The sequence below is a fragment of the Dipodomys spectabilis genome, unplaced genomic scaffold, assembly GCF_019054845.1.
Source record: "Dipodomys spectabilis isolate Male_0828 unplaced genomic scaffold, ASM1905484v1 ptg000506l, whole genome shotgun sequence".
Classification (NCBI taxonomy): Eukaryota; Metazoa; Chordata; class Mammalia; order Rodentia; family Heteromyidae; genus Dipodomys; species Dipodomys spectabilis.
In genome coordinates this window covers 1,519,504-1,537,380 of record NW_024871183.1, presented here as the reverse complement: position 1 = coordinate 1,537,380, position 17,877 = coordinate 1,519,504, and the positions used below count along the sequence as shown (strand labels likewise).

General features: G+C 35.8%; 1 protein-coding gene across 1 annotated transcript; it reads right to left on the bottom strand.

Moving 5' to 3' along the window:
* Positions 1 to 41: 41 nt before the first annotated feature.
* On the bottom strand, positions 42 to 17,781 carry Mrpl47 (mitochondrial ribosomal protein L47). The gene is made up of 7 exons (XM_042669813.1): positions 17,650 to 17,781; positions 14,670 to 14,821; positions 13,409 to 13,469; positions 10,784 to 10,880; positions 4,869 to 4,999; positions 3,369 to 3,464; positions 42 to 266 (listed from the first exon to the last, which is right to left on the bottom strand). The coding sequence occupies exons 1-7, from the start codon at positions 17,745 to 17,747 to the stop codon at positions 143 to 145; spliced, it is 759 nt and encodes a 252-aa protein (XP_042525747.1). The 5' UTR covers positions 17,748 to 17,781; the 3' UTR covers positions 42 to 142.
* Between the last annotated feature and the right edge of the window lie 96 nt (positions 17,782 to 17,877).

Below are 17,877 nucleotides of genomic sequence, written 5' to 3'. Positions count from 1 at the left end.
ACATGCTATGTTAACCATAAGAACAACTACTAGTAAGTCACTTGACTTTAAAAAATTCTTTATTAACCACTTAACATATATCTATTTACTTCGGTATACAGAATGTTGCAAGAAAAAGCAACACATTAATAAGAGTTCAGACTTAGCCAACGCTTGACTTCTGGGCTTCAGAAAGATGTGGAAATTTTTCCTTAAGAAATTTTTCTTTCTTTTTCTCTAAACTTCTCTTTCTTGCTTTGATGCGAGCTTGTTTCTCAAGTCTCAATCTAGAATAAAAACATAATAATTTATGCAGAATTAGTTCCCTGTTATTCAGCACTATCAAAACGTGTTCAAATCAGTTATATGAACACCTCACCTCTATGTGTCTCAGTTTTTGGGGTTTTATTCACATTATTGAACTTTATTACTGTAAACCTTCACAAGTCAAAAGATAAATGTGTTAAGCAAAAGGCATCTGTAACCCTATACCAACTGTACTAATTTCTGACAAGAAAGGGATATATAGATCTTATAAGTCGAACTGTCTGAATTAAAGTTCAGTCCTAACATGACCAATACTACTTTCCTACCTTATTTTAAAAACATTTTGTTGAGTATATATTTCACATTCTGAGATGTATGTGAGGCTTATGTGAATTCCCTTTTTTTTTTTTTTCGGTCTGGTCGTGGGGCTTGAACTCTGGGCTTGGGCTCTGGTTCTCAGCTCTTCAGCTCAAGGCTAGCACTCTACCACTTGAGCCACAGTGCAGCTTCTGGCTTTCTGAGTGGTTTATTGGAGATAAGAGTCTCACAGACTTTCCTGCCCAGACTGGAACCTGATCCTCAGATCTCAGCCTCCTGAGTAGCTAGGATTACAGGCATGAGCCACCAGTGCCTGGCTGAGTTCCCTACTTTGAAATACCAGTTGCCCTAGCTTACCACTTTTCCTACACATGGTAAAAAACTATGCATTGAAGAAACAGGCACTGACTAAATTGCTGTCTGAGTGTAAGCCCACACATGAGCGTGTTAGGACATAATGCATGTGTGCCTCCAGTAACTTGGAGTTCGTCAGAGTTAAACATGATAAATCAATCCATGGGTATCACACTTATACTAAACAAGTACTTTTTTATCTATAGGAATAAAATACAAAAGAGATTGTGCTGAGTACTTTTACAGCATGCTAGTGCTATAGGGTAAGACCGGTTGAAGACAACTATAAATAAATAAATATATATGTGTATAAAGTAAGACAATAAACAAAAATTCCCCATTTATCAATCTTTGTTATAATTAAATTTTAGCTATTTACAGAAAATAAACCCATCTGGAATAATACAAATTTGCTATTTAGTGTTCTGGAGATTATGTTATATTCTCTTAAGACTGTTTAAAAAAATACCAGACTAGGGAGGTGGAAACTGATTTTGTGGATTGAGGCTAGCCAGGGCAAAGTTGGTTAGACCTTATAAAAATAGAACAAGGGATACAGCACAAGTGGTAGAATGCTGGAGCATGAGGCTCTTGAGTTCAATCCCCCAGACCACAACAAACAAACATTCAAATGTGGATAAAGCATGAGAAGTGATACTGGGATTATCAATTTTCACATTCCTGTGAAAGTCTTTGTATGATCAATTGGAGAACTTGCACAGAAAAACAACAATGCAGTCAGATAAATTGCTTGCTTTCTGAATTAGGTCTTGAATGTGGATAGTACAGATTTCAAAACCAAAAGAACAGAAGTGGCTTAGCAAGGTGTAATCATAAAGCAAGATGAAAATTCTTTGAAGGATTAACAGCTAACATTAAACTGAAAATGCCAGGAAGGAAAGAATTTGGATTTTATTCTATGGACAAGAAGCTACTATACAGTTTTGATCAGCACTGATGTAACAAAAGGAAAATTAACCAGTCCATTACTCAATGGACTGAGGACAATGCTCAGTATTCAATTTGATGATGGACGGTACTAGGTAGAGACAGTAGGAGAAAAGACAGACCTGGCCCTGTGTAGGAGGATGGAAATCAAGGATGGAGTGACTTGTTACCAGTCAACTAGAACAGTGGTAATGAAAAAGATAACTGCTGTCGGGGCCCACACAGATGGATTCACTACAGACAAAAGTGAGAAGTACCTGGCTCAGAGTGGAAAATAGAAATATTTGTAAACTGATTCTAAAGTAGATTAACCACTTTAAAGCTCAGGTTAAATATTCTCCCTACTAGTTTGTTTTTTGGTTGCTTATCTTTTGGTATGAAAATAAATTCTCTGGGCATGTGTGTGTCAATCTTTGAAGAACTCTTGCTGAATGTAGAAATGTTACATCAAAGACAGTTGTTAAAAACTGTGGGAGTTCTTTGTTTTGTTTTTTATGTTGGTTGGTTGATTGGTTTCATATTAAGACAAGATATTGCTACGAGTCCCGTGATGGCCTCAAATTCATAAGCCTCCTGCTTCAGTCTCCTGAGTGCTGGAATTACAGGTATGCACCATCACACATGACTAAAGCTGTGATTCTTTTTTTTAAATTGAGATTAGGTGATTACATAAATTTTACATATTTAACAGTATTGTGGAATAGTGATAATTTAGTTAAAGTCACAAACACATTTTAACCTTCACAAGGCAAATTGTCATTATCATGGTCTATAAAGTTTGTGAATTCTATGAACTTTGACAATACAATTATTTTTTCCACATCAGTTGATATTTACATTTCTTTCCTTTTTAAAGCTGTGATTCTTATATTGCTAATATTTGACCTTTAACTTTCTAGCTGCTTTCCCAGCTTTGAATTCTAGGTAAAGGTCTGGCAACTTTAGTCAGGATGCCTACATTTCCCTGATCACCTCTCTTTCCACAGCAATGGAAACAGGAAACAATAAGCATGCAATTTTCCCATCTGCCTATACTTTGAGGGTATTAAATGCTCTTCTGGTTTGTCTACTCCTGAATATGGATTCCATGTATTAACTAGCTAAAATAAATGTTACTTACTTTTTATAGCTATCAGCTGTTCTCTAAACAACAGGAGAGCCTTCTGCAGGATTGCATGAAATCAGACATAATGCAACACATTTCCCTACACTTTAGCTCCCTTTCATTAACCTTGGAATATATGAGCTCACATTTTATACAATTGAACCATTTTGATTCTATTTACATTCATATAGATGGATGAATAGAAGTATACTAAAACTTTTGAAAAGATATATACTACAATGTTATCTGGCTATTTCAGGATGTTGAAATTATATATGACTTTTTTGTTACCAGATCTTCCTTTTTTTCCTAATAAACAGGTATTACTTGTGCAATGAGATGAAAGCATTAAAAAGTCATCTGATACAAAGATGTTTTAAAGGGAACTTAGACTCACCTGATGAAACGGTCCACATAAGGCATTGCAAAGAATCGTTTCTTATTGTATCTTTTATTTAGGTACCAAGGTACAGGCCACTGCTTGAACTTGTGCCTGCCAATAAAGTAAAAAGTTATTGACTTAAAAGAAACAATGTTTTTACTTCCCTAATTTCCCACTCTTTCCTAATTGACTTTAAATGAATTAATCCAAATAAAATCAGGAGAAAAATGAAACCAAAGGATTGAGTTTTGTTTTGTCAGTACAGGAATACTTGATAATACTTGAATTCAGAGACTTGCCCTTTGCTTGGCTTTCTTGCTCAGTTGTCATTCTACCACTTTAACCACACTTTGAGCTCTGCTGTTAGCTGGTTATGTTTTTCAAGATGGAGTTTAGTAGTCTTTTCTGTCTGAGCTGGCCTCAAACTGCCATCCTTTGGATCTCAGGACAGGAATGAGCCACCTAAAACTAAAAGTTTTTTCCCAATTGTTATAGTGCAATAATTATTCTCCCAGACTTTAGCTATTTATTGGGATGTTTGGCAATTTCTTTTTCTATGCTGGATTAGATGGCTACACATAATGTAACTTGGATCCAAACATCCTCTAAATTGGAATACAAGAAATCTCATCTACTAACTCTATTACAATAACTTAGTATGAGGACCAGAGAGGGTTTTTAACCACCTGAGATGCCTTCTGCACTTTGCTGACTAATGTATAAAATAATACCAACAAAGCTTCATTTAAGCTGCTCACTCAAATGTAAATAAAACCCAGATTACAGGTTTCTTTACACTGGACTATATCAATTATTTATACCTCAGTGAGAATGTTGACATCGGATCCTTTCCAATTTTCTGAGCAAGGTGAGGGAACGGTATGTAGCAGAAAAGCATACCATGAAGGATGGCAGTAAAATGTTTCATAATTTGGCTTAGCGCTTATCTTGATGGCAACAGGAACAAATTGAAACTGTTACGTACAACCGTATTCTTCAACCTTTTCAGTTTTTTATATATAAGGGGCAAAGAGAGAAGTGTGTCCTGAAATTAGCTTTTGAATATAATAATCTAAATTATATGTGTATATATACTGAAAAAAATCCGTAACTTTCAGCAGATTATCAAAAAGTCATGATTCATATAAGACAAGAACCACTGTTATAAATAACCAGTCTAGGAAATGGAGCTGTGACTCAAGTAGTGGAAAATCAGCTTGAGGGAAATGGCCTGATTCAGGCCCCAATACCTAGTACTGTCACAATAAACTATGTATATGTGTAAACTGTATATATCATATATATATATACACACACACACACATAAATAAATATATATATACATATATATATCTGAGCTAGTGACCTTCATTCATAGCTTGGTATTCCAAAGAGGTTCTGGATCTCTTCTTATATACATCTCTAGTATATCTCAAGAATGAATTTTTCCTAAGAGATACTGGGCAGGGAATGACACATAGGGTTTCTTCTCCAGTCACAATATAATCTATGTACCAAATGATTCTTCCAAAGATGTCCCTTCTCCAAGCACCAGGTCTAGCTTTTTCTTGACCAGTCTGAAGAAGCCGTAAAGCATCTTCTCTTTCCTGGACAACTTTATCCAATGCATCCATGGACTCAATTACCTGACAAAAAGATTCAATTTCAACAATCACCTACAATAGAATTCTAAAGGTAGAGAACATAAAAGGAATTATGCTTCAGAAAGTCCATGTTGAATATTTTTATCAAGGGACCATTATATCAAGTAGCTCTATTTAGCACAGGATGATTATATGAGTGTCTATAGTATCACTTTCAATAACTTTAAGAAGTGTATAGTTTCATTTCAATAAAAATCTGTTTACTTTGTATTTCCATATATTAGTTTTGTTGGAATGGGATATACTTGCACAGATTTTATTTTGGAGACTCCATTGTATTTCAGAATTTGATTAATTAGTAACATTTGTTACTTCTGTTATACTAAAAACCATATTTTAGCTTCACTGTTTTCTTCCTATATCCACACAGTTTTCTTGCCTGCTTGGTAACTATTACAGGAAAGAAGAATCAGATCTGACATTAAGCTCAAAGATGCTGTGACATGCAAGCAGATACTACTAGAACTTTTTACCTCTTTCTTGTTAAGATTCTTATGTGAAGCCGGGTGCTGGTGGCTCATGCCTGTAATCCTAGCTACTCAGGAGGCTGAGACTGAGTATCACGACTCAAAGCCAGCCCAGTCAGGAAAGTGCAAGACTTTCTTATCTCCAATTAACTATGAGAAAACTGGAAGTGGCATGGTGGCTCCAGTGGTAGAGCACTAGCCTTGAGCTGAAGAGCTCAGGGACAGCACCCAGGCCTAGAGTTCAAGCCCCACAACTGACAAAAAAAAAAAAAACAAAGTCTTATTGTATAATTTTATTGTACATAATATACTGACAGTAATATGTGTTGGTTTAGAAATAATTATTCATATTTGGGATGTTAATGTCAGATGAGTCAAACATTTTCATAGTTGTAAACACTAAGCATTTTTTCCTTTTTGTATTTATGCACTTAATTATGTCTAAATAGATGTACAAGGGGATTTCCATTCAACTTGTCAATTTATGAATACAGTGCATCTTGATCAGTGTCATCCCTTCCATCATTCTCCCCTCCATCTATCCCAACCCCACCCATCTCATTACCTACTTTCATTTTCACATATGTACAATGAATATTATGATGTATTTGCGCACCGTTCCTCTCTCTATTCATTTGCCCACTGTGAGCAGTTTTTAAACGGGTATGTAAGCTATCTTTGAGCACAATAATAGATTTCAAACACTACATATACAGTGACTGCAACTCCAGTAGATAAACAGAATCAAGGACAAGAATATTATCCTCTCAATGCAGAAAAGCTCTCTGATAAAATTCAATAAGAAAAGCTCTGAAGAAATTATAGGTATACCTTAATAATAAAGGTTATATATGACAAAGATATATTTGACATCTTTTTTTTTTTTTTTTTTTGAGTCTGGTCATAGGGCCTGAACTCTGGGCCTGGGCACTGTCCCTCAGCTCTTCAGCTCAAGGCAAGTGCTCTACCACTTGAGCCACAGCGCCACTTCCGGCTTTTCTTTTCTTTTTGCTTATGTGGTACTGAGGAATCGAACCCAGGGCTTTATGCATGCAAGGCAAGCACTCTACCACTGAGCCACCTTCCCAGCCCTATATTTGACATCTTAAATGGGGACATACCAAAACTGTTTCCTCTAAAATCAGGAATGAGTCAAGTGTATCTACTATCTCCATTCTTTTTTTTTTCTATTAATAATTTTTTTGTGTGAAAATACCGTACAGAGGGGTTACAATTACATGGGCAAGATAATGAGTACATTTCTTATCAAGCATTGTTGCCTCCTCCTCTGTTTCCCTTTCCCATCCCTTTCCATCTCACCCCAACACCTCCCACCCCCTGCCAAAGTTATAAAGTTCGTTTTTCGACATAACGTCTTGTACATCTCATTGTTGCAATGGGTATCCCTATTTAAACGATTTGTTTTTCCCTTCCCCTCCACAAATTATACCAACATCAAATACCGTGAAAGCAGGGGTTATACCGTGGGGGAGGGACATATAAAGCAACAAAGAAATGATCTTATATGTTAGAAACAATAGCAAGAAAGAAAGACCATTTGAGTTCTTAGAATACTTTAACTAGTTAAAGGATATATGCATGACCTCAAAGTACTTCTTAAAATACTTATTTAGATTCAAAAATAAATATAACTATATAGTGGAGAAGTCTGACAGAAAACACCTTAACTAAGTTATTAATTCTGACATAATCAGAAATGGAATGAATTAGCACTTTGCTTCCTAATCTATACAATGCAAATATAGTATGTCTCTGACAATAATAAAATCTTACAATGACAATCTTTTTTTTTTTTTTTTTTGGGGGGGGGGTTCAGTCGTGGGGCCTGAACTCTAGGCCTAGGAGCTGTCCCTCAGCTCTTCAGTTCAAGACTAGCGCTCTACCATTTGAGCCACAGCGCCATTTGCGGCTTTTTTCTTTTTGCTTATGTGGTGCTGAGGAATCGAACCCAGGGCCTCAGGCATGCAAAGCAAGTGCTCTAACACTGAGCCACCTTCCCAGCCCACAATGACAATCTTATCTCTATCAATACTATAAAAGCCTCAGAAAGGAGGAGACAACATGCTTGATTAGAAATGTACTCATTACCTTGCCCATGTAATTGTAACCCCTGTATGGTATTTTCACAATTAAAAAGAAAACCTCAGACAAATTCAAATTAAGGAACTGGTCTATACATTTTTTAAAAAAATGTAAATGTTAAGCCAGGTGTTAGTGTGCAAGGCCCCTAATATGAAGTTTTGGAATTGGAGGCAGGAAAATCTTGAGATCCAGGACAACCTGGACTATGTAGTGAGAATCTTATCTCAAAAGGCCAAACAACAACAAAACCCATTTCAGAAGGGAAAGTCCAAATCTCTAGATAAAAGAGAAAGAAACAAAAAAGAAAAAAAAAACTGAAAATGCATGATCTAGTTTCTTTTTCTATAAGAGACATTATTAGTCAGCACAGTGGCTCATGCCTGTAATCATAGCTATTCAAAAGGTTGAGATCTGAGGATTGTGGTTCAAAGCTACCCCAGCAGGAAAGTTTATGAGACTATTTTGTCGGTTGGGGCTTGAAATCTGGGCCTGGGCGCTGTCTAGGCTCTTCAGCTCAAGGCAAGCACTCTACCTCTTGAGCCACAGCACCACTTCTGGTTTTCTGGTGGTTAACTGGAGATAAGGGTCTCACAGACTTTCCTGACTGGGTTGGCTTTGTACCATGATCCTCAGATCTCAGCCTCCTGAGTAGCTAGGATTACAGGTGTGAGGCACCAGTGCCCAATTGGAGACTTTTATCTCCAATTAATCACCAAAAAAAACCTGGAAGTGAAGCTGTGGCTCAAGTGGTAGAACACTAGCCTTGTGCAAAAAACTTTAGGGACAGCACTCAAGCCCTGACTTCAAGTCCCAGCCCCGAGTTCAAGCCCCAGAACTTGCACAAAAAAAAAAAAGATGGTTGGGAGACTTGAAAAAATTGGAATAAGATCTCTTTATGTAAGTTCCATATATTAAGATACATATACAATATATAATTTACATATAATATTTATATAACATAAATATTTAATATATTTCATATTTTGTATGTTATATATAATACTATTATATGAATGTTAATTTCCCAATTTAAGAATTAGATAGTGGCTGCCAGGCACCAATGGCTCACACCTGTAATCCTAGCTAGTCAAGAGGGTGAGATCTTTCAAGAACTGAGGTTAGTTCGAGCAGCATGGGCAGGAAAATTCATAGAACACTTATCTCCTACTATTAATCACCAAAAAGTAGGAAGTGGAGCTGTGGTTGTGGAAGATTGTCAGCCTTCAACAAACAATGCTTAGGGACAGCATCCAGACCCTAAGTTCACACTCAAGGACCAGTGCATGCACATGCATGCATGTGTACACACATATTAAGAATTATACAGACTAAGAGATTATTGTTGATTTTTAAATATAAAATTAAATTTTTATAATAAAGTAACATGATACATACATTACTTACTCTCAAAAGCTGAGAACAAATTAAAATGGGAAAAGCAGAGATGATAGCACAAATATTGTGAAATATTTACATCTAAAATCTTGGAAGGATATACAAGAATTCTTTGTACTGTACATGTAGCTTTTTTTGTATATCTAACATTAGGTCAAAATTAAAAAGGTTAAAACTTAAAAATAAATAAAAAACTTTCACTAAGCCACAATAGCCTTTTCATTAATTACAGAAAATAACTGAAGATTTACTGCATACTTTTTTTTAAAACTTTCTCCAATGATTCAATGTCTTTTCTTCTGAAAGGCAATGTGGTAGTACATTATGACTGGTGTGAAGACAGGAAACTGAAGGTTAGGCAGCAGGACTAAAGGTATCATAAAACCTGAGTTCTGTTCTCACTATGTACCATGACACAGAAAAATCAATAGTATTGATCTTCAAAGCAATCTAGGAAAAATACTTGAAAATATAAAAACATTTTAATTTTACATGGAAAGATATCTTAATATTTAAAAAAGAGGTATATCTACATAAAAAGAAGGAAATCTATGCTATATGGGTGGGTAAAAATGTTAATTTCATGAGAGTATATACAGTATAGCTAAGTTTATATAGATAAAAATAAGCAGGTACAGGTCTACAAATAAACATTCCAAAAGATACAAGTTTACTGCAGCTCTGTACACAATATACAAACTGTGGAATCATCTGAGGTACTCACCTAAAAATATGATACATAAAAACCATGGAATATTATACAGGCATAAAGAAAATTAAATTATATAGGTCATTTGCAAGAAAATGAAGGAAAGTGAAGATCATCACGATGAGATATGTCAAGCTAAAGGGCCAAATATTATTCCTCTGAGGAATAAATGAGAAACACTTAAGACTGATTATTGGGAATGAGAATAGGAAAACAAGAGTTTTCTTTTAATGAAGAAGGCATACTTAAACTAACAATTTTTTTCCAAACATATGAATTTTCTTAACACCATTAAACTATATATTTTAAAATACTTAAGGCAGTAAGTTTCATTATATATATAATATATATACTGCCTTAAGTATATATATATTATATATACTGCCTTAAGTATATATATATTATATATATATATATATATATATATGTTGTGGGGGAGGAGGGGGTTGGTCGTGGGCTTGAACTCTGGGCCTGGATGCTGTCCCTCAGCTCTTCAGCTCAAGGCCAGTGCTCTACCACTTGAGCCACAGCACCACTTCCTCATTTTATATTTTTATGCCACAGTAAAAAAAAACAAAAAACAACAACAAAAAAAACCTGTAATTCTTAGCTACTCAGGAGTCTGAAAGCAGAAGGATTGCCATTTGAGGCTAGTCTAGACAGAAACAGCTCTCAAGACTCTATCCTAAAAATAACCAGTAAAGAACAGGACTAAGGCATGACTAAGTGGAGACACAACGCCCTGAGTTCACACCACAGCATTATACTGCCAAATGAAAAAAAAAAAGGAAACCAAATTACACACACACACACAGACACACACACACACACACACACACACACACACACACACACACAGAGCTATACACCTGTATGTTGGGAGTTGCAGGTAGGAATGAAGAGTCACTATAGTGTACAGTTGTGAGATGAAAGACATGTGCTAAAACAATAGTTGCGATGGCTGCATAGTTGACTAAATTTATTGAAAATCAAGGTAAAATAACATATCTATTTGACAAGAAATACAGGAGGCAGATACTTCTTTTGGCTTTCACCCTGCCACAGGAGTGTCTAGCCACCCACTAACCTTACCTTTTCTAACCGTTCTGGACTTGGCATTGGCAATCTCTGCCGCTTGGCCTCCTGCTCTAGAGTTAGAAGCATGTTTCTTTCTTTCAGTAGGACATACCTAATCAAAGAATAGACAAGTTAGGATGCTACTCTAGGGTTATGTGAATAAAGTTGCAACTTTTGACATCAAAATTAGTGATCTGTACTTGAAATCCTTTAGAACTCTTAATATCCAGAATATCATCACAAAGAATAATCCTTTCTTTGTTTTTTTTTCTGCCATGTTTTTTATTTTGCAAAATAATGCTGAGGGTAACTCATGCAGGATATACAGAGATATGCCTTTATTTATATGTTTAATAAACCTTGCTGTGCTCACATATTTGTTGCAAGTACTTTAAAAAAAGCCTAAAACATGGTTCTTCACTTCAGTGGTCAAAAAAGGAAGGTAAATAACATTTACTCACATGCCAGGCAGTGTGCTGAACATTTTATATCTAGTATTTCACTTAATTTGCAAACCAACCTTTTAAGTTGATATTATTTCCTCTTCCTAAATAAAGAAACAAAAGCCATGGCTCGCACTTGTTTTTGTTTTTTTTGTTTTTTTTTTTGGGTCCGGTCATGGGGCCTAAACTCTGGGCCTGGGTGCTGTCCCTCAGCTCTTCAGCTCAAGGCTAGCGCTCTACCACTTGAGCCACAGTGCCACTTCGGGCTGTTTTTCTTTTTGCTTATGTGGTGCTGAGGAATTGAATCCAGGGCCTCAGGCATGCAAGGCAAGTACTCTACCACTGAGCCACCTTCCCAGTCACACTTGTAATACTAGCTACTCAAGAGGCTTAGATGTGAGGAGATGATCTGAAGCAAGCTCAGGCAAGGAAGTCCTAGAGACTCTTATCTCCAATTAATCACCAAAAGTCAGAAGTAGATATGTGGTTCAAATGACAGAGCACTAGCATTGAGTAGGAAAGCTCAAGGACAGTGCCCAGGCTCTGAGTTCAAATCCCAGTACCAACACAAATAAATGAGTAAATAAATAAGTAAAGCTGAGAGAAGTAAGGTATTTGGGGTCATTTAGCCAATTCTGGTTTTGGGTCTTGGGATTCACTGTATACAAAATCCATTCTATTTTTAAAATTCATTCTGCTTCTGAATTTGTAATGTGATGTAGTTATTGGGTGGGAGAGAGAAGTATCAGAATAATTAATTAGATATGAAATATTCTCTCCTAGCTAAGATGACTAAGGAAAGCTTCACAAAGAAGCTAGGATTTGTTAAGATGGAAAGGAGAGTAAAGCAATTATAATCAAAGGTACCAATGAAGTACAGTTAAAGTGGGGACAGATTCTATGGGTCCAACTGTGGAAGGCATTGAAAGTCAGATGAAAGGAATCACGGTACTTTGTATTAGAGAGAACAATCTGGGGAAAAGGGGTGACAGAAGACTGGTTTTAGCCACAATGAATGTAAAGTAACATTAAAGTACAGTAATGATCCTCTTATTGATAACCTAAAATAATACTGCTTTAATGCAACTTATTGTCTATGATGAATACACACATACAAACACACCTCACTAGTGGTTTTTAAAAGCACTTTCCAAATCTTTTTGTAAAGGTCTCAGTATGTAGGCAAAGCTAACCTGGAACTTACTATGGAGTCAAGGTTGGCCCCAATATCTCCATTCTTCTGCCTCTACCTCCTAAGTATTGGGATTACTAGCCTGACTTTTAAAAAAAGTGCCAAAACATAAATAGCCTTTTGAATGTTGTAGCGCATGCCTACTAAAGTGCCAAGGCAGATAACAATCCTGAGTGAAGTGGATTGGTTAAACGAGGAGCAGGGTGCACGAGAGCCCTGGTGTACACTGCTCCATCTACTAGGAAGAACTGCCACACAGACCATGTGGGAAGACAGGGACAGTGTGGACAGACCAGTCTGATTATTCAAAGGAAGCTAGAAGTCTTCCTCATGTAAAATTTCCCATTTTAAACATAAGTATGATTAAACAGAACACCTATGGGATAAATGTCAACAAAGATGTAACCCACTTAAATTCATCAGGAGACTCTGCCAGAAAATTCTAAATCCCCAATAAAATAACCCTCCAATGAATAACTAATATAAACTAATAGGCAGAAGAATCCAGACCAACGAAAAGGAAATATAAAGGAGAAAAGTGTGAATGTGACCAAGTATTCCTCAACTTCATTTTATTGTTAATTTACTGAAATTGCTAGGACAAATATGTGACTGGTAACAATTATAGTAAAATTTCTAAACTCCCATTTACTTCAAAACCATGATAATATATCATAGCTTAATCTAACATTTTTCATATTTATAAATCTCATATTTATAATCTCATGATCTAATACATCATATTATAATCCACAGTACTATGAAACAAATCACTTTGCTCAATTTCTTACAGCAAACAGGTGCACAGTTGTTACCTGACTATCACACTATAACTGTTTTAAACAGGTATACAGTTGTCACCTATCACACTATAACTGCTTCTAACAGATGCATAGCTGTTACCTATCACATTGTAGCTGTTTCAAACAGATATATAGTTGTCACCTGACTATCAAACTGTGACTATTTCTAACACCCAGGTAACACTGTACTTAGTGCACCTACCAAAGTTTATGTAAATCTTCATTACTTTTGTTCCTTAACTGTTGACAGGTCCATGCAGCTCCTATTAAAATTATAAATCAAAACATGAAATAAATGGACTTAGAAAAATTATGTTAAGTAAGTCTAACATAGAAAGACAAATCACACATTTTTTTCTTCTCATATGTGGATATTAGATCTAAAATACAAATACACATGATAACATATACAGGGTATATGCATATACACACAAACTGACTAAAGGGAAGAGTCCAACAGTGTAACTCCTTCGAGCAACTAATCAACCATTTATCAAAATACCAGGAAGCTGAAACATGTTGTGGGAGGACGATAAGAAGGGAGTGGAGGGTCTATACAAATGGAGCGAGGAAGGGTGAGCAAAAAGAGTTCTTATTTTCAGTGTATACTATGTAAAAACTTAACCATGTAACTTGAAGGTAGGGACAGGATGGGGAAAAATGAAGAACAAAGGAAGGGGTGACATTGATTAAGATGCATCATACTCATAACCTAACTTCTGAAATTAAAGCCCATTTGTATAACTATTTAATAAATATAAATATATTAAATATATTTTTTAAAATGCAAAATGTGTTTAGCTGTTTTCTTTTGGTCACAATAAATCTGTTAACCTCTAAACCTGTAAAATATAGAATAGCATTATTATATTATGTAATATAAAATTAAGAGCTTAAATAACAGTATTCTGTCAACAGCCTTCAAAGGTTGTTAAAGTTAGTGGTTGCATTTTCACACACGAATACAAAAATATCTGTAATATAAACTTTCAATTTTCACTTAAAAATGGGATCTAAAATAAACCCTAAAAATCACCCCAGTTAATAGTTTTTATCTACTTCTCTTCTAGGAACAATTCTGCCAACCTCCAAGGAACAATTCACTCTACGAGTGAATTTTTTTCCTAGTCTCAAAAAAAAGGAAAAAAATAAAAAAGATGAAAGGAGATACCTAACTAATTCCTAAATTGGAGAAATACTTGTACAATGACAAATGATTCAGCAAATATATTGAATATTTAAACTTTTTTTTTTTCCCAGTCCTGGAGCTTGAACTCAGGGCCTGAGCACTGTCCCTAATGCTTCTTTTTGCTCCAGGCTAGCACTCTACCACTTGAGCCACAGCACCACTTCTAGCTTTTTCTGTTTATTTGGTGCAGAGGAATTAAACCCAGGGCTTCATGCATGCTAGGCAAGCACTCTATTGCTAAGCCACATTCCCAGACCTAAATTAAATATCTTACCAGATTTCACTTTTTGTTCCCCCCAATTCTTTGGGTCATCAAAAAATTCTTCTAGTCCTCTTGTTGACAATGTGGTATGAAGTAATTTAGGTCGGTGCAAAGAAGTGACATTTGGTACACTCTTATGCAGGAAACTAAGAGAAAACCTGCAACTGAACACACATAAATAGATGAATAAACCTTTAAAATATCTGGATCTTATGAGCAATAAACTGAATCATTTCCTCACTGCAATATTAAAAAAAAAAAGACTCAGAATTGTTATACCAGAAGCAGTAAAAAATTTAAAATGCTACAGAAAATTTATGTTACTTTGTATAAGTTGCTATCCTGTAATTTAGAAATTATATTTTAAGGTGACCTTTTTAATCTTCATTCTACTATGGCAAATAAAATCTAGAAGCAGACAAAACAATCTGAAGGCCAATTTTACATCATGTATTTGGGGTCCAGAATGCTTCTTCCTTTCATTCTGTAACTGCACATCTAGAAACTATAGAATTTCAACTACAGAAATTACTATGGAGAGGCACCTACAAATTTTCTATTGAAAGTGTTTTATGTGACATCAAAATTTAACAATTACACGAATATGCAATTAGGGAATGGTTAAAATTATAATGCATAATAAACTTAGAAATTGTTTTAAATAATATCTAAAAACTTGGGGAAACCATTTTACAAAAACAAAATGATGTAAAGTACCATAAGTGCTCTTTTCCTACCAAGAATATTAAAGTTGAAACAATCAGCTAAATCCAAATGAATGATATTTTTTAAAAAGCTAATCTTATTTTTTTTAAAGTGTCAACATTGCTACAATATGGTGGCTCACATCTGTATTCCTAGCTAATCAGGTTAACGGCCAACTCAAAAGCCCACCTAAAAAAAAGCCAAGAATGATGGTGTTTTATCTTATTTACAAATATCTATGTAAACATATCCAGGGTCATATGCATATATAGACAAATGCATTAACTAAAGTATGGCATATTCAAGGGAGAATTCCAGTGGTATAATTCCTCTGAACAACTTATAGTCTAACAAAATAAATACCAGGATGCTGGAACACCAGGTGTCAGTGAGAGGGGATGTCAAGGGGAGAGGCATAAATGAATGAAAAAAGGAAGGGTGGGAAAATGTAATCATAATATTCAAAGTATATATGTGAATGGGACTAGGGGAATGAGGGACTAAGAAGGGTTGGAAAAGATGGAGGAGAGTGATGAAAGAGATGACAGTGATCAAGCAAGATGCACTGTACTCAAAAACTGACATGTTGAGTTGAAACCCTTTTGTACAATAACTTAAAGGTTAAAAAAAAAAAAAAAAAGACGTGTCAGGGCTGGTGGCTCACACCTGTAATCCTAGCTACTCAGGAGGCTGAGATCTGAGGATCAAGGTTCAAGGCCAGACCCGGCAGGAAAGTCTATGAGACTCTTATCTCCAATTAGCCATCAGAAAACTGGAAATGGTGCCTTGGCTCAAGTGGTAGAGTGTGTCTTGAGCTGAAGAGCTTAGGGACAGCGCCCAGACCCAGATTTCAAGCCCTACGACAGAAAAAAAAACAAAAAAAGAAGAAGGGTAGCACATATCTGTGGTCCCAGACACTCAAGAGGTGAAAGTAGGAGGCTCATGGTTTGAGGCACAGCCTGGGCAAAGAAAAACACCTTACCTAAAAGATAAACTTAAAAAACAAAACTACCCAGATGGGAATATGCCAGAACTAGTAGAGTGCTCACCTAGCAACTGTGAGGCTTTAAGTTCAAATCGTATGGAGGTAGGAAAAAATTCAGTATCATGAAATTAAAAACAAAAAATAATCTAGTTGAAAAAAAATAAAAGGTTGAAAACATAAAATAACTAATCCAATAAACTGAGCATTACTGGATCCTGCATGCAAAAGAAAATTAACAAAGGCATTATCAGGACATATATTAAATAATCCTAGTGTTATAACAGTATTTTCTGAGTACAATCGTTGTAATGTAGTAAAGCAAGGTCCTTGCTCTTAGAAGATGTATGTCATGATGTTGGAAATATAAGCCTCAAATAGTTCAGAACAAAAGTATATAGATATATAAAAATTAACAAAGTAATGATTGGTTAATAAAAGTACAGACTGGTAACTGTACTATAACAATTTTTCTATCTTGCTGAAAAAATTTTAAACAAAATAAAATTGGGGAAAACAGTAGTAAACAAAATATGTATATATATGTATATGATCCTATTTTAAAATACATCTGTGTCTATAGGAATGGTTAAAAGGAACGGATGAAAATCTGCCATCTTTGAGTTGATGGTAGTTTTTAGTTACTGCTGCAAAATGCGATACACATTTGACCAACGTGTTTGCAAGTAAATAGGTATTTACTTAATGCTAGAATTGTTTTCAGAAAAGGATGAAGAGATAATTGATTCACGTTTGTTACCCTGTTCAAACTGCAACCACTGCAAAATAAAAAGCAACTGAGTATGTGTAAGGTTAGTGCAAATAATAATACAGTAGCACATAATAGATGCTCAGTAACGTGCACTCGACAGCAATGTGCTAAATCATATTTACCTAAAGCAAAAAAAGGATTGGTTATCCAGAAGACAAATGTGTTTCACCTGGAAATAATGAACAGCACTTTCCGTTAGGTTCTGCGACGACCCTCCCTACTCTTTTTTTCATCCAGTCAAACCTAAGCACAGTTCAGTTCATAGGAAAAAGTTCTTAAACTCATACACCGAAAGAGTGGCTTCTGTATTTTCAGCTGTAATTCAATACATCCAGGGTAAAGAAAGCCCATAAAGTGCCTAGTCCACAGTAGGCAGCAACATGATTGAGGCAGAAGCCTGTGTTAGCGGTGAAGTTCTCTGAGGTCGGGCCTGGCCATCAGGGGGGGTAAATTCCTTTCCTAAGCTGTTTTCGCCATAGCCACAAACATCCCCAGTGGAGGAGGTGGGCAGACCTGCTCTTCACACCACTTACCCTGTGCTAGCGGGGACCTTAGAAGTAATGAACGATCCAGAAACCCTCAGGACCGCGGAGAGTCTTCTACAAAATACACCCAAGCCGCCTCCAGCCATTTTTTCATAAAGGCCGGGGGGGAGGACTTCGTCCGCTGGAAATGACGTCACTTCGGTCGCCTCACGCTGACTGAATGAAGCAAACCGGAACAGGACCTTGCCATAACTGAACATGGCCGAATCTCACCTT